This window comes from Schistocerca americana, chromosome X, assembly GCF_021461395.2.
Source record: "Schistocerca americana isolate TAMUIC-IGC-003095 chromosome X, iqSchAmer2.1, whole genome shotgun sequence".
Taxonomy (NCBI): domain Eukaryota; kingdom Metazoa; phylum Arthropoda; class Insecta; order Orthoptera; family Acrididae; genus Schistocerca; species Schistocerca americana.
In genome coordinates, this window is record NC_060130.1 from 122,997,108 (window position 1) to 123,018,117 (window position 21,010).

At 38.1% G+C, this 21,010-nt stretch overlaps 1 protein-coding gene across 1 annotated transcript in view; it reads left to right on the forward strand.

Annotated features, from left to right (window-relative positions):
• The window catches only part of LOC124555397 (N-fatty-acyl-amino acid synthase/hydrolase PM20D1-like), a 124,954-nt gene that overhangs the window by 62,845 nt on the left and 41,099 nt on the right, over window positions 1–21,010 (forward strand). The window contains exon 4 of the mRNA XM_047129293.1: window positions 11,079–11,215. Within this exon, the coding sequence (XP_046985249.1) occupies window positions 11,079–11,215 (137 nt within the window). The remainder of the gene's footprint in view (window positions 1–11,078; window positions 11,216–21,010) is intronic.

The following is a 21,010-nucleotide window of genomic DNA, read 5'->3' on the forward strand; positions in this document are numbered from 1 at the left end:
CACATATCCATGGGTTCAATGTCAAAATCAAATTCCACTGTTAGAGCTAAGAGAATATGAAGTAAAGAATGATGAACAACAAGCAAGAACATTTCATCAAAGCCCACTCCTGGTATCTGGGAATTACCTTTTGTGACAGAGCAAGCCCTATAATGTTCAGCTTTTCTCATCTCAGTTTCTCTGACGCTGAATACCCAGTTGGAATTGATTACTTTTCTGCCTGGTAGTAAATCAAAGTCCATCTCGTTTTCAAGTAATGACTTATATACATCATCATAGGCTTCCTTCATTTCTCACAGTTGTCATGACTCATTGCTTCTTTATATGAATTTTTCTCAGAAATACTAGTAAAACAAGCAAAATCATCTTTAAAATATTTGGGATTCAGTTTTCTTTCATGTGAATATTTTCTAATTTCTCACTGCATGTCTTCTGTATTTGACACATCAGCGTCCCTTGTTGTATGCTGCTGCAAGCTGAGCACTGCCTGTATCATTATCGTGAATCAGATTAGTGCTGCACAAGAATTTTCAATGAATTGCACATCACAGGCCTTCACAAATGTCTTAGGTGAATGTGGATCAATCAGGTAGTATGCTTCAGAATCTTTGCACTACCCAACAAAGATAAATGCTTTGAATTTGTCTTCTAACTTCATTCATTTTATTTTGATACATCTACAAAATTTGCAGGTATATAATCTTTGGGCATCAAGCATTTAGATATTCACATGTGGCTCAGATTTAGTCTGTGACCATTCCATAATTCTGCAGGAGTAACACATTGAACAGCTTTGGTTGGATATAGATTCTTCAAATAAATCACTGCTGTAACTCAGCTCAAAACTGTTTATGTAGTCGTTTCATGTAGTCGTTTCATGTAGTCGTTTCATGTTGAATTCCATTCGCCTTTAAGAATGATTTCATACCCTGACTGAAAAACTCTTTTCCCTTGTATGTTTGAAATGTTTTAAGTTTTTGACCAGTTACATTTTCTTCTCATGCTCTGGACTCAATGAAAATGTCACAGACTTCTTTTATTGATTTTAGCATTTAATGGAATGACTTCTTTGATATATCATCCATAAAAGTGAGAAGGTAATGTACACCTCCCCACAGGCCATGCTCATTGGTTCACAAGCATCAGAATGCTCTGTCAAGTAGGTGTTTTGCTTTTCTACTTGATGTTTTACAAAAAGGCTGCTGAGAGTGTTTACCTTTTATGCAAAACATACATAGGTCTAAGTAGATGTTCATCCAGTTCAGTCCATCAGGCAGTTTTGTTTTTAATGCACATGCGCTTACACAGTTTGAATGTACCACTCTTCAATGTCACATTTTATAACTGTTGATTCCTACTTCATTTGCATAGTTACAGGCTGCATCTAACTGATATATGGCAAATACCTGAGTTGCAGTTGCTATTGGTGTTCCAGATCCAGAGACAATCATATAGTTTTTGTTGTATATACCACACTGCACATTGTCAGATAACATGCACGATCCATACCTTGTTGTATGACTAACCGACAGCAAATAATATCCATTGCATACACCATTATTAACAGTTATCTGCTTATTCTTCTCATCTCCAGTAACTTCAAGATGAATGTTGCCTTCTATAAGTCTCCCAAGACTGCTGTTATCTGCTACTGCAGCTTTTGTAGTTCTGGTTTAATGAAATTGTTGAATGAGTCTCTTTTGTTCATCATGTGTCATGTACGTGCAGAATTTACATACCAACCATCACTGTGATGCAAAGATGAAGTTACAGCCATTAATGCATTTTCATTTTCCATATTCACAGAATTTGAAGATTTATTTGGTTTATTCTTAGCTCTACACTCACTTGCCTAATGACATATGTGCTGACATTCATAACATTTAAACAACTTGAAATTTCGCACATTGCAAATTGGTGTTCAGCTTCTGGTGTTCACCACTGTGTTTTATATTTATTTATTTATGTATTTATTTATTGACCTTCAGGCAGTTTAGTACATTCATCAAGTATTGTAGCAGCCCAATGTTACTAATAAACTCATATCTTCAAATGCAGATTGTAAATTTAGCCATGCATCTTTAGCAGTCATTGATCTATGAAGTTCTGGACATACAGATGAATTTACCATTAAACATATTTTGGATATTGCTTTCTGTACATTCTTTGGCTCTTCGTCAGTGCCAGCAATATTATTTCCTATAATTCTTCATGTTAGGTACACTTCTATCATAAATTTACAGTCATTGCAGTTAGCTGTACATGTCAACTTTTCAAAATTAAACAGTTAGTGTCCACCCAGTCATCTTAAATACGTTCAACCCATTCAAAAAATAAATATTGAAAGTTTTTAAATAAAATATTATAGCACCATGTTGAACATGTGTGAAATACAGTAACTCCACAAGTAAAAATCACAATCACAATAACAAACACAGCAGTCGATGCCATGCAGATACTAGGGGATCTTTACTTGTCATCTTCTGAGCAGATGGTACTTTATTGATGTGGAAACTTCACTGACCTTTTCCTGAGCTCATAACATGTTGGATGTTCACTACAATTAGTCCTTTGAGAGATTTTAAAGTTGACTTTGATGAATGAAATTAAAGTATACTGTATTGCCAGGAACACAGAAGCTATTTAGTTAGTTAGTTAGTCACATTTTCCATGGATCATCTTGCATGATAGACTGTAATGATTCAGAATGAATCATTTTGTATTCACATCACAAACTAATTTATGTCATTGGGTAAGTGATAAATTTTTTTGTTGCAGCATTGTGCACCCCTTTTTGTGCTAAAGGCAACGTTAATGTGGAATAATGCACATCATTTTTCCTTCTGGTATTGTAATATGTACCTCATTGTTCCTTATGAACTGTAGTGAATTATTTACAACAAATTCAAGGGGGAATAAATATACTGTCAAGCAGTAGCCAGAACGCCCAACTACTTAAAAAAACATTTCCAAGATGATCATACTCGAGCACCACATATTATTCTTCCAGCCCATTTTTGCACAATGAAGACTTTCTTTCATAAAGATCTGTATACGTGCTTTGACTGATTACAATACTAGTGTCATTTGCAAAAATAACTAATTCTTTTTGTTATATATTGGATGGAAACTCGTTTACATGTATGAGAAACAATAGTGGACCTAAGATTGAGCCTTGGTGGACCCCAAACATGATTTCTCTCCAGTCAGAATTATGTCCCTGGACTACACTCCTGGAAATGGAAAAAAGAACACATTGACACCGGTGTGTCAGACCCACCATACTTGCTCCGGACACTGCGAGAGGGCTGTACAAGCAATGATCACAAGCACGGCACAGCGGACACACCAGGAACCGTGGTGTTGGCCGTCGAATGGCGCTAGCTGCGCAGCATTTGTGCACCGCCGCCGTCAGTGTCAGCCAGTTTGCCGTGGCATACGGAGCTCCATCGCAGTCTTTAACACTGGTAGCATGCCGCGACAGCGTGGACGTGAGCCATATGTGCAGTTGACGCACTTTGAGCAAGGGCGTATAGTGGGCATGCGGGAGGCCGGGTGGACGTACCGCCGAATTGCTCAACACGTGGGGCGTGAGGTCTCCACAGTACATCGATGTTGTCGCCAGTGGTCGGCAGAAGGTGCACGTGCCCGTCGACCTTGGACCGGACCGCAGCAACGCACGGATGCACGCCAAGACCGTAGGATCCTACGCAGCGCCGTAGGGGACTGCACCGCCACTTCCCAGCAAATTAGGGACACTGTTGCTCCTGGGGTATCGACGAGGACCATTCGCAACCGTCTCCATGAAGCTGGGCTACGGTCCCGCACACCGTTAGGCCGTCTTCCGCTCACGCCCCAACATCGTGCAGCCCGCCTCCAGTGGTGTCGCGACAGGCGTGAATGGAGGGACGAATGGAGACGTGTCGTCTTCAGCGATGAGAGTCGCTTCTGCCTTGGTGCCAATGATGGTCGTATGCGTGTTTGGCGCCGTGCAGGTGAGCGCCACAATCAGGACTGCATACGACCGAGGCACACAGGGCCAACACCCGGCATCATGGTGTGGGGAGCGATCTCCTACACTGGCTGTACACCACTGGTGATCGTCGAGGGGACACTGAATAGTGCACGGTACATCCAAACCGTCATCGAACCCATCGTTCTACCATTCCTAGACCGGCAAGGGAACTTGCTGTTCCAACAGGACAATGCACGTCCGCATGTATCCCGTGCCACCCAACGTGCTCTAGAAGGTGTAAGTCAACTACCCTGGCCAGCAAGATCTCCAGATCTGTCCCCCATTGAGCATGTTTGGGACTGGATGAAGCGGTGTCCCACGCGGTCTGCACGTCCAGCACGAACGCTGGTCCAACTGAGGCGCCAGGTGGAAATGGCATGGCAAGCCGTTCCACAGGACTACATCCAGCATCTCTACGATCGTCTCCATGGGAGAATAGCAGCCTGCATTGCTGCGAAAGGTGGATATACACTGTACTAGTGCCGACATTGTGCATGCTCTGTTGCCTGTGTCTATGTGCCTGTGGTTCTGGCAGTGTAATCATGTGATGTATCTAACCCCAGGAATGTGTCAATAAAGTTTCCCCTTCCTGGGACAATGAATTCACGGTGTTCTTATTTCAATTTCCAGGAGTGTATATTGCTTGAATTACTAAGTACAACTTTCTACATTCTTTTGGTTAGATATGACATTATCCATAGGCTGATTATACCATCAATTGCATAAAATGTCAATTTACCTAGGAGAATACTGTGATTCACATGATCAAATGCCTTAGAGCAGTTGCAGAAAATACCAGTCAGCATTATTTTATTATTTAATGCTTGTAAACTCTGGTGAGTGAATATGCAAATATTCTCAGAAGAGCAACCTTTCCTAAACCCAAACATTGATTTGCTAAGGATACTATTGTTGCTGATGTGAGACACTATTCTAGAATACATCATTTTCTCAAAAATTTTGGAGAATAATGTCAACAGTGAAACAGGTTGGTAGTTATCTACACTCCTGGAAATTGAAATAAGAACACCGTGAATTCATTGTCCCAGGAAGGGGAAACTTTATTGACACATTCCTGGGGTCAGATACATCACATGATCACACTGACAGAACCACAGGCACATAGACACAGGCAACAGAGCATGCACAATGTCGGCACTAGTACAGTGTATATCCACCTTTCGCAGCAATGCAGGCTGCTATTCTCCCATGGAGATGATCGTAGAGATGCTGGATGTAGTCCTGTGGAACGGCTTGCCATGCCATTTCCACCTGGCACCTCAGTTGGACCAGCGTTCGTGCTGGACGTGCAGACCGCGTGAGACGACGCTTCATCCAGTCCCAAACATGCTCAATGGGGGACAGATCCGGAGATCTTGCTGGCCAGGGTAGTTGACTTACACCTTCTAGAGCACGTTGGGTGGCACGGGATACATGCGGACGTGCATTGTCCTGTTGGAACAGCGAGTTCCCTTGCCGGTCTAGGAATGGTAGAACGATGGGTTCGATGACGGTTTGGATGTACCGTGCACTATTCAGTGTCCCCTCGACGATCACCAGTGGTGTACGGCCAGTGTAGGAGATCGCTCCCCACGCCATGATGCCGGGTGTTGGCCCTGTGTGCCTCGGTTGTATGCAGTCCTGATTGTGGCGCTCACCTGCACGGCGCCAAACACGCATACGACCATCATTGGCACCAAGGCAGAAGCGACTCTCATTGCTGAAGACGACACGTCTCCATTCGTCCCTCCATTCATGCCTGTCGCGACACCACTGGAGGCGGGCTGCACGATGTTGGGGCGTGAGCGGAAGACGGCCTAACGGTGTGCGGGACCGTAGCCCAGCTTCATGGAGACGGTTGCGAATGGTCCTCACCGATACCCCAGGAGCAACAGTGTCCCTAATTTGCTGGGAAGTGGCGGTGCGGTCCCCTACGGCACTGCGTAGGATCCTACGGTCTTGGCGTGCATCCGTGCGTCGCTGCGGTCCGGTCCCACGTCGACGGGCACGTGCACCTTCCGCCGACCACTGGCGACAACATCGATGTACTGTGGAGACCTCACGCCCCACGTGTTGAGCAATTTGGCGGTACGTCCACCCGGCCTCCCGCATGCCCACTATACGCCCTCGCTCAAAGTCCGTCAACTGCACATACGGTTCACGTCCACGCTGTCGCGGCATGCTACCAGTGTTAAAGACTGCGATGGAGCTCCGTATGCCACGGCAAACTGGCTGACACTGACGGCGGCGGTGCACAAATGCTGCGCAGCTAGCGCCATTCGACGGCCAACACCGCGGTTCCTGGTGTGTTCGCTGTGCCGTGCGTGTGATCATTGCTTGTATAGCCCTCTCGCAGTGTCCGGAGCAAGTATGGTGGGTCTGACACACCGGTGTCAATGTGTTCTTTTTTCCATTTCCAGGAGTGTATATCTCTCGTGTCACCTTTCTTAAAGTGATTTAACAATGGCATACTTCATTCTCTCTAGAAAAATGTCTTAAGTTAGTGATGCATTACATGTCTCAGATAAGACTGGGCTTATTACATGGGACCAAATTTTTAGTACTCTGTTGGAAAAGCGTAAAAACCAGGTGAGCATTTTTATGAAAGAATATATAATTTTCTTAATTTCAGAAGGAGAAGTTGGTGATTCACTCTTATGATTTAATATTATGAAACTTACATTTTCAACATACTGCTGTGATTTTGCTCTTGAACTGTTTGCCCCTGTGCTTTCTACTGTATTTAAGAAATTATTATTAAGTGCATTTGCTGCCTGTGACTCATCGTTTATAGCCCTTCCATTCAATTCAATAGCGATGTTGTCTTGTTCTGTGGCTGGTTGCTCTGTCTCTTGTTTCACTACATTCCATATAGCCTTAAGTCTGTTGTTGGAAGTACTGATTTCCGATTTTATGTGCATGTTCCTTGCTTTTTTAATAACCTTTCTTAGTAATTCTGAGCAGTTTTTTGTAGTGTTTAACTACTGCAGTATCCCTGCTTGTTCTTGCCAAAACATAAATTTCACTGTTCCTTTTGCAAGATACTTTAATCCCTCTACTGATCCATGCTTTTTGCATGGTTGTTTAGTGCCCTTTCTCATTAGCTTATGCAGAAAACTATTTTTAAATAATGATATGAATCTATCATGGAATAAATTAAATTTTATGGTATGATTTGGTTCATTGTAAATTACATCTCATGTCATCTCCTGTAAACTGTTCGTAAAAACATTTGTCCTGGAGTCATTCATTATTCTGACTGATTTCCTCTGAGGAGTATCCATACTGTAAGGCACTATGATGTTTATCCTAAGTAACTGTGCAACATAAACAGAGAGAGCATTTGTTACTGGGTAAATAGTTATTTTCATGCTTTGAGCTTCATCAAAGGAAACATTATCAATTAGGATCCCACTGTCTTTATCTACTCATGTTGGAAAGTTAATTACTAAAATCAAATTGTAGGATCCAAATAAGGTTTCCAAATCATTTTTCTTATCAGAATCCTTCAAAAAATCTACACTGAAACCATGGCAGATTATTAAATGCTTGCTGCTGTCTGACAGACAGCACAGTAAGGAATCCAGATCCCTTATAAATAGTTAAAAATTTCCCAGTGGGGATCTATAAACAGTTACAATTAAAAGAGAATTTTTTCAGCATTAATTCACAAGCCCCTGCTTCTAGAGGTGCTGCTCATTACAAAATCTACTTGTCTCGATATTTTTGAACTAGTGTCTGTCTTAATGTATTCAACAACTCTTCCTTTTCTCATGTTATTTCTGCATGAGGAAGCCACAGTAGCACACTCTTTTATATGTGACTTATCTAACTCTGTGGTTATGTGGTGATCAGAAAGGCACAGGATGTCTATCCTTTCAGAGCTCTCTAAATTTTCCAGACAACAAACTCTTCTACCTTATTACACAATCCTCTAATATGTTGATGATATAAGTTAACCTTGCTTTTCTGTGCACTGTTAAGCATTTTGTGGGGCGCTTCTGTTATTTTCACTTCTTTCAAAACAAGGTGCCTGAATCCTGATTCTAACCTAAAAAAAGGTGCCCTATGACACCAGGCTACACTGCAGGGATCTTACTATGTGTGATGATGGCACCCCGTATATTATCTGCAAGAAGCTCAGCCAACCTATCTTTCCCTCTCCTATTCAGGTGTAAGCCTGTCTAATATGTTCCCATCTCCCAATTGTAGCTGCACTCACATGTGATTTTTGAAAGGTAAATTGCGAGACAGCTATGCGATTTGAGAAGTCATTTTTTTTTTAATTTTCACACCAAGTTTTGGCAATTAAGTGTGCCACCTTCAGGCTCCGTATGCATCTCATGTACAGACATGAGGCCTGAAGATGGCATGCTGAATTGCCAAAACTGGTTATGAAAATAAAATAAAATAAAATATCTTCTAAGATTGCATGGTTGTTTCAAGATATTCCATCTTAACTATTTGACCAGCTGCTGTCCTGCATCAACAGTGGATCAAGAGAGATCATCCACATTGAACATTTTAATGATATTTTTCACTTCTTCAGTAATATTTTTACCCTTAGTGGTTTCTTTTAATGGCTGTAATGCTAATAATTCATCTTTTATATTACAGTAACATCTACAACATGAACAAAAATTGCTAACTGAGATGTGTCTGACAAATCAATGCTCTCATAAAAAGTGATTGCAAATGCTTTGCATGGTATTGCATGATCACACAAACTTTTCTTAATGTCATCAGCCATCATACCACTTTGCTGAAGGACTGTTTGTCTTGATAAACATACTTGTTCAAACTCTCTTTCTTTATCAGAACATAGTACATCTGAAATGACCAAGAGAAACACCTTTATGAAGTCACCTTCAGCAAAAATCTGTAAGGATTTGGCAATTTTTCTACTTATTATAAAACTAGCTTTAACTGAATTGTTGTACTGAGTCCTTGGTTTGACGAGCATTTGTTGTTGCTTGTCCAAATTAGAAATAAGTATTTTAACTTGTCTCTCTGTAATTGACCTGTAAGCTGTTGTTCAGCAGTGCGTTTCACAAAAAAAAGTGCATTTTAATATTACATTCCTTCACAACAATTAGTGATTCACTACACAACAAACAGACATGTTTATCTTTATATCTGGCAAAGAAAAATCCTTTCTCTTGGAATTGATGAAATTCACCAGCATTTACTTTTCTCATCTTAATAAGAGACTTTAGCAAATGAATGCATTAAAGATGCATAGAAACACCTGCACAAAACTGACAAACAGCTAGCACAGAACTTTACACATGAACTGACAACAATAACTAGTGTTATTGCCAAGATACTGCCCCTGCCGCTGTTGTTCATATTTGTACATTTTGTGTCTTAGTTGGTAAATTTCGTGTCCTTGTTGCCTACTTCCAACATCTGTGATCCACCAGTGTGTGTGTGTGTGTGTGTGTGTGTGTGTGTGTGTGTGTGTGTGTGTGTTTGTGTATGTGTGTGTGTGTGTGTGTGTGTGTGTTTCAGCACTGATCCAGAGGCGAAAATACTTCTCCCCCCACCCCTTCAAGGTAGTGAGCTGTTTCCACTACTCTCTGCACACACATAGCCCACAATTTCACACTCACACTGGAAAAACATTTGGCTTGGTTGTTAAAATTCTACAATGATGAGAAATGGAATCTCAAATTGCACTGAGTAAGCAAAACTTTCACTGGTCTGCATCATGAGCTGCAAACCCGAGGTGAGCTGAATGTTGGTGGAAATTTCCAAAAATGCATACGGGGTGGAGTGCGATGAAAGTGCCTCGTTATCTCTCCCACGAATTTCTTCTGTGGGCCAGATAGAAACCAATTATGGGCCAGATCCAGCATATGGGCCACCGGTTGCCCATCCATGTTTTACATAAAGGATCTAGCACTCAATATTGATTGTCGCTCAGTTTTCTTCCCAGAGGACACATCTATAATCATGAAACTAACACTGACCAAATTTCTCAAACTGTCATAAATACTCTAGAAAATTAGATAACTAATTTAATCTAAATAGGCTGAAATCAAACATTGAAAAACTCAGTTAATACTTTTAAAAAATGGAAAGTTAAATCAGTGGCCTCACGTATACAATACCTCCTAAATAAATTAAATAACCTGATGTTTGTAGTGATGATTATATATAATGCAACCAGCATGAACATCAGGAAAGAAATTCATCACAGCTTCTTTAAATCAGTAATATGGTATGAAATATTTTGGGGCAGCGGCCGAGTGGTTCTAGGTGCTACAGTCTGGAACTGCGCGACTGCTACGGTCGCAGGTTTGAATCCTGCCTCGGGCATGGATGTGTGTGATGTCCTTAGTTTGGTTGGGTTTAAGTAGTTCTAAGTTCTAGGGCACTGATGACCTCCGAAGTTAAGTCCCATAGTACTCAGAGCCATTTGAACCATTTTGGGGCAGCTTGAACATTATTAACACTCCAAAAAATGTCATTAGGAATATTCATAATGCAAAGTGAAGAAAACCATATTGCACACTTGTAAAAAATCTAAGAATACTAAGTGATTCTTAATCATACATTTATGAATTGATGATATTTGTTCACACCAATTTCAGTTTATTTATAGCAAATCAACATCAGCATGAATATAACACTTGGAATCACAATAATTTTATGCTGAATGTCCATGATTCGAAACTTTCGGCTCAAACTGTGTAGTGTATGGGCACTGAAATCTGTCACAAAGTGGAAGGAGAAGGTTTGCTGAATATTAATTTAGAATCACTGAAAAAAAACTTGTCTCATGGAATGCTGTAGGAATGATATTATTCAATTGGAGAGTTCATTATAATTATCTAAATTATCTAAAAAAGAGAGCACATACTTATGAATAAAGTTTATTATTTTTTTAAAAAATATAACCAATACAGAATATATGTTAATGATATTTTAAGAAAAAATCCTAACTAATTTTTATATTTTAATGAGTCTTCTCAATATTAAGTAAATAACTTGAAATTACGTTTTAAGAGATAAGAGACTACTGTTTTATTCTATTTTGTCTCATATGGTTATGTTTTAGATATCTGGAAGACGAGGGGCACAGGAAATAGCAAAGATACTCACAGCACGTGGTGTTACTCGATTAGATTTTGTATTGGATGAAGGCTATCCACTTACAAAAGGGCTGATACCTGGCACAGATAGGCATGTAGCAATGTGAGTAACATTTCAGTTTATCTTAAAAGGTCATAGTGAACTAAAAGGAGGACAATAATGCTGTCTGAAGCAAGATATGAAGTGTAATGGAAATTAAATGGTAGTTGTAAATACTGATAAATGTAATATACAGATACAAGATGAACCTACATAGCATGCTTGTTACAAAAGTTACATATGTATAACTAATATCTGTATTGCAATTTCTAGTATATGCTTATACATGTAAAGAATGTGTTATTTGGTGTGATAACATTAATAAGTAGATACTGCAACTAATGTGATATGATAAGAAGACCCTAAATCATCATAGATTGTACTATTTCTTTCTGGTAATAAGAATAAGATACAAAATAACAACAGCCACAATGGATAGCATAAGAATGCCAAACTAATAAGAGTTTATGTGTTGATGTAGACGTCCCCAGTATATGCGACTGACAAAAAGATCTCCATTTGTCATTATATCAGCTCAGGTGGAAACCCAACAGCTTTTCATCAATAAAAGTTTAATTTCACATATATGCCTATAAAGAACTATGTTCGTGGTGGTTTATTGCTTTTGTAACACAAGTGTTACACCTCACAAATTAAAACTCATCAAGGAAGTAACTGAACAATAACCATAACAGTAAGTATTTATTGGTATCATGCAGATATATTGTTTCTATTGAAGTCTTTAACATTATGCTGTGTACCAGATCATCATCATGCCATTTACTTTCTTGAAAAATGTTAAAACTATGGTATTTGTGGGAATGTAAAATATTTGTCGAAGGGTAAACTTTATGAACACCCCATTTCTGGATGCTTTTCACCCACTGAATGTGGGTAATATAAAGGGAAGCAAAATCAGATCTGTATGTCACCAGTCTTTGTATTTTCGAAAAGTATGCCACAAAAGACAATGGTAAGGTCAATGAAAGTACAAACATGAAGCTGTCTTTGAAGTAAATACACACATATATATCCAATACCATAATCATGTGTAACAGGACAAACTATGTGCCTTCAACTTGTTGTGGTGTATCACTATATTTATATTTGTGTTAACAGACACAAAGGAAGATGTTCATTTACTTCATCTAGGCAGTTGTCTGGTTCATTGTTATCATGAAGATCACGGTGATTTTTATGTTTAATTTAAGACTTCATTTTTAATTTTATTTTGTGTTTCTCCTGCATTACACATTATTCTTTTTTAAATAATAAATTACTTCACATAACTCAGACTTTCATATCATTTATTTGTTCCTACTGAGGCATTTACTCATACGTATGTGCAGTCTCCAAATGTTTAGTGCTATAGAGAAACTGTCCTTTCATTTGTCACTTTCTACATTTCTGTTCTCCTTTTATCTTTTGCTGCAGGAAAAAAAATGGCAAATAACTTCAAACCACTGTTTTTTTAACTTTTGTATCTTGATTAGTCATTTCTAATACAAAAAATACCTTTTTGACTATTCAGTCCAAACCTGTGGATTTCATATTCACTATGTTGTCTGTATTCAATTTTTTATTTTAAATTTTGTATTTCAAAACTGCATAAAGTTTTTCCTGGGCGTAAATCATTCTCCAGTTTGACTCGACATACATATTTATTTGGTTATTCTGTCCCACTATGTCCCACAGCAACTTTCCTCAACAAACTATAGCTTTATGTTACTGATAATTGAAATTTTCCATGTGGTCACAGGATTCTATATACATGTATAAATGATCACAGCATATAAAATGAATTAGCTTAGCAACTAAGGTTCCATTTTCCCTAATACTCAGATTTATTGGGAATTAAATTTTTCAGTACTATATCCTTGGACTGAATAAATTTTTCAATTTTCTTGCTGTGTGAGGTTAATTAAGAACTCAAACTTTCAGTTATTTCCTCTGTTGAAACTGTCACAAGCAACTCATTTCAGTGGCCTGACTATGAAATTTACTTGACTGACACATGGTAACTATACACTTTAAATACTGAGTACTGGTTGGGTAACATGGTGACTGTACTCACTGACTGGTGTAGTACTGTTTTGACTAGTGAACATGAACTAGCTTAAGGTTTGTGTTTGACACCTACTTATAGATGCCCATATTACAGAAATTACAAATTGGTAAAATACTGTGCTATTTCATTATAGATGTTAACATAAAAGACAGGAAAATTAAAAGGGATGAAGATACAATCAGCAGGGAAGTAAGTTTGTTTAATAGCTGTTTGTAATTATAAAATGACAAAATAAAAGGTAATAATTTATAAGAGTTAAGTTTTAATGTGCACAGAGATTTTCAAAGTTTGTTAAGAATTTTCTAGAAAATGAATTCTTCTCAGTTAAATAATTAATAAATTAACAAATTACTTATGCCCATGTATATATTTTTGGAAATAGAAAAATTGAGGCTATGGAACTTGGCACTGAAATTTGGAAAGAATTACATTTTAAGATTTGAAAATTTTGAATATGAATAACTTTATATTTCAAGTTTTTGGAAAAAGAAAAATGTTCATTCAAAATTGCAGAATGGAAAAATTAAGTGGCATAGAATATGCAGTAAAGAAATCTGAAGGAAGATTTATACATGGTTCGACAGGCTTGGATAAGAGGTTGCAAGAAATACTCTAAAGAGCTGTAAGCAACTCATGCCATAAAATCTTGAACTTTGGCAATACTGAATTTGATGTACACATGGTTTGATTCTTCTGAATGTTTCCATATGAACTAAATATGGTCTGGGGAGGCATAATGTTGCTTGGGTATACCTACCTCCAAATCTCTGAACATGTTGCACTCGCTGGTCAGAGTTATTGTGATACTGTACTTCTTCCTGATCTGCATCTTTTGAGGGGTAGTTTTGGCACTGACTTTATTTTCATGGATGACAATGCATGACTGCATAAAACAGTACAGGTGATTCCCTTGACTTAAATCCCATCAAGCATGTGTGTGATGTGTTGTCTTGCAGCATGTCCACATACATCAACAATTCTCGAACAGTTGTCAACCACAGTGGTGGAGGAATGGTATGTCCTACTACAAGAACTCTTCACCAACCTTGTGGCCAATATGGGAGAACATTGAGGAACATGCACTGCTGGCTATGGTGATTAAACACCACATTAACAACCATGTCCCACCTTATGGAATGTCCAGAAGACCATCATAAATTGTTGTGACTTCAGTGTAATTATTATAAACAAGAGTTGTACAGTGTTTATTTTAGTCATGTTTAACCTTAGGCTCATACAGTTCATGTTTAATTGTGCTGATATTTCTCTAGGAATACTTATGGACTGTAGGAATGTATGAAAGTAATATAACAGTTAAGTTTGTGTTTGAATGCTGACAATACTCTTATGCTCCTTGTTTAATGTAGGAGCGTATTGTAAAAGAATCACCCTATTCCCATAAGCTCCTTATTACAGATTCTCATGGCCGTAATTTTGCAATACACCTTAAGGCTTTTTTTTTTTAATTAATCAGTCCTGCTGTGTGAGTTTTGAGAATTATGGATAGACAAGACCATAGTACATCTTTAGTAATGTGTTTCCATTTACTGTGCAAGACATCTTCCTCTTTACGAATATTTTTGAGTTAATTTTTGGACATAAATTATCTATGTGATTTTCCTAAGAGGAGTACTTGTGTATTACTACCTTGAAGAACGTGCAACTGCTTGTCTCATGAAGATTTGTGTTCCCAACTTTAAGGCTAATATTTTCAGTGTGAACATTTCTGATAGCATGGAACTGTATGTAAATGTTTTTGTTCCATTTATGAACAAATTTTTACCACTAAAATACTGGATTGCATTTTCTATATTCAGAACAAGTCTTTTCTTCAATTCATAAGAGGTAAGTCGTCAGCACAGATGATGACATTTGTGCCACCTTGTCTACACATATCATTTATGTAAAGAATGAAAAACAGTGGACACAATACTGATACTTGAGGCATATCATATTTAACTTACTGAAAGTTAGGGCACATATTTATAATTTTCGTTTCCATTTTGCAGTCCACTTCCTTTCGCTGTCTGCTGCATTTTACAAGGGATTGTATAATATCAACCACTTTTCCTCTGATGCTGTATTGATGTTTCTACAACAGTGTCTCATGACTAGGACTCAGATTTGAAAGTTTGAACCTTACGAAATCTAAAAAGGGCTAAATCATGCGTAAAAGGCCTAAAATGAGCTAAATTGGGCTTTCATAGAAAATTAGGGGCTAAAGAAGACTTCTGCAGAAAAAAAAACAGTTTTTAAATATGGTGCAGTTTCTGAATTAATACTAAGGATCTTTCCAGAGGTTGTGCTGGATGTGAATTTCATGACATTAGCTGCAATGTGAGTGTAGATGTATTAACCAATTTTGTCATATGAAAATATAAGCCAGACTGGGACTCAAACCCACATTTCTTGCGTATTGCGAGCAGTCACATTAACCACTTCAGCTATCAATACACACTTCTCAGCCTGACCCAAATCTCCATATGTCACAGTCCACATCTTTACATTGTAGTCTTGTGTACACCCCCTCTTAATCATGCAATGTTACTCAAATTCCGCTGAGTGAGAATGACACCACCACAGGGAATCGGGACTATTTTTATTGTCATAAGCCACAGCTTAACTTATAAAACTCACATATGATTTAACAGTCAGCAGCTTGTATGAAATTTTATTCACTGAATATGAATTGTTTGACATTATCTGCAATCTGTATAGATGTATTACATAGTTGTGACATATCAAAATTACCATATGTCACTAGTGAATAATACATCTACACCCATTGCACCTGGTGTCATGAAATTTGCATGTAGTGAATAATTTGGAATAACAAGTTTGTTGTTTGGTTTGGAGAGAAAGGGACCAAACCATAGGGTAATCAGTCCCTTTGGGATAATATTTCATACAGCTGCTGATTGTCAAATCGTATGTAATATTAAGGAGAGTCAATAATGGAAATTTGTGCAGTTTGAGGAACAACGTAATGAAGTTGTACACTGTGCTAAAATCAAGAATGTGTAAGGTACAATGTTGCTCGTCTTTATAACTTGATAATGTGTCAGGATGCTGGTGCATCGGTGACATTTCGGTCTACTTATTTTTATAGTTTGGAAGGTATAAGAAATATTGCCCACATTGAAATCAACACTGTGTGTGATGCCATATTGTTTCTTTGAGAATATACCCACATACCACTGCATTCTGCCAAACGCAGCCAACCTTTACTTAAATGCCAACTAACAATAGAGAGGTATATTAAAGGAATAAATCATTGACACTTGATGAGTCTATTTATTTTTGTAGTTACAAAGTAAATTTGCGTGGTGTGTTGACTCAATTGAGTAGTGTAATGTAAATGTAATAGTGTAATGTTCAAACAGAAATTGTCAAAAATTGTTCTTTTCCGACAGTGGATTGGAAAAGGCTCCAATTTCATAACTGACAAATGAGTAAATTTTTGCAAAGCCTGTCAGAAGCAAGTAAGTTAACACAGATGACTGTTATCATTCATTTTATGTACCAGTCTTCTTGTGTGTCTTCTACCCTTGGATTGTCCACTTGCACTTTAAAACTAGACTGCTGACACGGGTATGCAATTCAATTGAAGTTGACATTTTACATTATTGCATTCTTATTTTTTAATTACTGTCATCTTTTTAGTGTTTTTTTGTTTTAATATAATAGAGGCCATGACAAAAGTCACATTTCCTTCAACACAAAGATTCCACAGCTCACATTACAAGCATTACTAGGAAGAACAGCAAACAACAGATTCAACCACTACTTTCCTCTATGACAAGTAGTGCAGTGGACAACTTTAATATAGACTTGTGTGAGGCTTTAGTGTTGGCTAATGTGCCATGGAAAGTGCTAAAGAACCTCAATTTTAAGGGCTTCCATGAGTGTATTAGTAGCTGCAGTATACCAGATGAATCAACAATGTGTAAATATTATTTGAAACAGGTGCATGAAAAAGCTGTTGCTGATATTAAAACAGACGTTGGTGACTTCCGTATTTCACTTTGAATTGACAAGACCAGTGACAGATGTGGCAATTTTACATTAAATGTCATGGTGGGTAAATTAGATTCCACAGCACCAGGCACACTCCACCTATTTCTGTGTAGAGAATTGGAGAAAAGGAATCACAGCACAGTAAACTGGACTGTCAGTTATGCCCTATGCACCATATGACCTGGAGAAGATGTTTTGCTGTTGGTGACAGATTGTGCTGCCGGTATGTTAAAATGGGAGCAACACTGGGTGAAGTCGGTACCAGTCTGCACTTGCCTTGCTGGTGACCTACATCATCTAGCAGAAGAAGACACAAATAGTTTTCCTGAGGCTAACAGTATCATTTCCTCTGTTAAGAAAATATTTATCAAAGCTCCTATCCACATCCAGTCCTTTAAGGAAATAGCTCCAAACATTTCCCCTCCCTCCAGAACCCATACCTACATGTTGGTGCACCTGGCTCTTGGAATCTTTGTTATGCTGAACACTGCCAAAAAGTCAATCAGGTAGTAGACACATTTGACACTAATGGATCAGCTTTTATTGAAAAATCCAAGCTGGCCCTAAAGAATAACAAGAATGTTGCTTCCTTGGCATTCTTAAGAGCTCACTTCCAATTTCTACCTGTTGCTTTTCAACGCCTTGAGTCCACATCTCTGCCAATGAAAGATATTGTAGATGTGATCTCAAAGATGCAGATGTATCTAGTGAAAGCTGTCTCTTGTTCTGGGCATTCAACAGGTTGGTATGTTTATGTTTTCTTTGTTGCAGGTGTTGTCATCATGTATCTCATGCCTGTTGCTGAAGGAATCTAGATTTTCCTTAACATGAAGGAAGCACAAAAATACATGATGAATGCAAACAGCCATTATTCCCAATTTTGTAAATAATGGCCTGTAGTGCTCCTGCCCCTATGCGTTGTTGTTATCCTTATTGCTATTTCTTTGAGTAGTGTTACTTTCTTGCACCCTATAGTAAGAAACAGTAAATAATATACTATTAGCAGCTACTGATTAGTTAACACAAGTTTCAGTTATTTCAGAAGGTGTATGACATAACAGGTTGTCACAAACATGTGCAGTGTGTTTTTGCCAAGTGAGTTTGCTGTCCACCATTAACCTCAGATGTTTCACAGCCCCTGCACAGTTTAGGTAGCTTTTGTCACTGAGGCTACATACCAATTTTTCATTTTTGCTTTGTTGATTTTCATTTTCTGTATGACAAGCAATTTATTTGTCACATAAGACAAAGGTTCTTCTTCTCTTGAGCCTTTCTGGCATTAATGCCTTATAAATACAGAGTTGTGTCATTTGCAAGTTGCAAGAACTGTCCAGGAAAACTTAAATCACTTACAAAAACTGGGAAAGGGAGGCAGCCCATTACCGATCCTTATCGCATGCCATATTCCAGTTTCTGTTCACATGATAGTGTTCCTTCAGCTGATAAATCTGCTTTCTATTTTCCAGATAAGATTTGAAGATTGCCAATACAGTTCTTCCAGGTTCATACCGACTGGGTGTATTTAAAAAGACCTTATGATGAGTGAAGTAAAATGCCTTGCTGGTGTCACAAAGTGCCAGTGTTAAAGATATTTGTGACAAAGTGGTTGGTTACAAACCCCTAATTGACTAAATTATCTACATCTATTTGACTACACTGCAATTCACAATTAAGTTCCTGGCAGTGGGTTTATTGAACCAACTTCATGCTATTTCTCTACTGCTCCACTCTCGAATAGTGTGCAGGAAATATAAACCCACAAATCTTTCAATGCGAGCTCTGAGTTCTCTTATTTTATGACAATGGTCATTTCTCTCTTTGCGGGTTGGCACCAACAAAATATTTTCATTTTCTGAGCAGTAAGTTGGTAATAGAAATTTTAAAAAGATCCTGCTGCAACAGAAAATGCCATTATTTTAGTGATTGCCAGCTCAACTTGGATATCATACCCATGACACTCTCTCTCCTATTTCATGATAATACAAAATGAGAGGCCCTTCTTTGAATTTTTCGATATCCTTCACCAATCCTGTCTGATGTGGATCGCACACTGTGCAGACATTCTCCAGAAGAGGATGGACAAGCATAGTGTAAAAAGTTACTTCAGTGGACCTGTTACATCTACTAAATGTTCTGCCAATAAAACAGTCTTTTTTAGCTTTCCCCATAGCATTGTCTATGTGATTGTTCCAATGTAGGTAATTCATAATTGTAATCCCTACAGATTTAGTTGTATTCACGGCCTTAAGATTTGTATGATTTATCACATAATGGAAATTTAACAGATTACTTTTAGTACTCGCATGGATGGCTTCTCACTTTTCATTGCTTAGAGCCAAGTGCTATTTTTTATATCATGCACATATCTTGTCTGAATCATTTTGCAATTGTCTATGATTATCTGTGGACATTATGAGACAGTAAATGACAGCATCATCTGCAAAGAATATAAGAGGGCTGCTCATTCTGTCTTCTGAACTGTTTATATAGATTAGGAACAGCAGAGGGCCTATGACACTTCCTTGAGGAATGCCAGATATCAGTTCTGGTTTACTTGATTACTTTCCATCAATTACTGTGAACTGTGACCTTTCTGGCAGGAAATCATGAGGCCAGTCACCATCTAAGAGGATACTCTTGTAAGCACGCAATTTGATTAGAAGCTGCTTTTGAGGAATGGTGTCAAATGCCTTCAGGAAAACTAGAAATATGAAATCAATTTGAGATCTCCTATCAATAGCACCCATTACTTCATATGAATGAAGAGATAGTTGTGTTTCACAAGAATGATATTTTCAGAATCTATGCTGACTATTTGTCAATAGATTCTACAACTACATCTACATCTATACTCTGCAAATCATGGTAAGGTGCATGGCAGAGGGTACATCCCATTGTACTGGTTATTAAGGTTTATTGCTGTTCCATTCATGTTTGGAGTGCTGGAAGAATGATTGTTCCAGTGCCTCTGTGCATGCAGTATCTATTCTAATCTTACCCTCACGATCCCTATGTGAGTGATACATAGGGGGTTGTAGCATATTCATAGAGTAATCACTTAAAGCCAGTTCTTGAAATTTCATTGATAGACTTTTTTGGGGTAATTTGTATATTTTCAAGAGTATTCCAGTTTAGTTCCTTCAGTATCTGTGTGACATTCTCCCATGGATTCAACAAACCTGTGACCATTCATGTTGCCCTTCTCTGTATACCTTCAATATCTCCTGTTAATCCTGTCTGGTATGGGTCCCACACACTTGAGCAATATTCTAGAACTGGCTGCACAAGTAATTTGTAAGCAATCTTGTTTATAGACCAATTGCATTTCCCCAGTATTCTACCAATAAACCAAAGTCTACCACCTCCTTTACTCAAGACTGTACGTACGTATGTGATCATTCCATTTTATATCGCTACACAGTGTTACACCCAGGTATTTGTATGAATTGGCTGATTCCAGCAGTGACTCACTGATATTATAGTCATAGGATACTATGTTTCTTTGTTTTGTGAAGTGCACAATTTTATATTTCTTAACATTTAGAGCAAGTTGCCAATCTCTGCACCATTTTGAAATCTTATCAAGATTTGACTTAATATTTATGCAGCTTTTTTTCAGATAGTACTTCATCATAGATAATTGCATCATCTGCAAAAAGCCCAATTTTCTTATTAATATTGTCTGCTCGGTCATTAACATACAACATGAACAGCAAGCATCCCAGCACATTTCCCAGGGGCACACCCAAAATTACTTATACACCTGACTATGA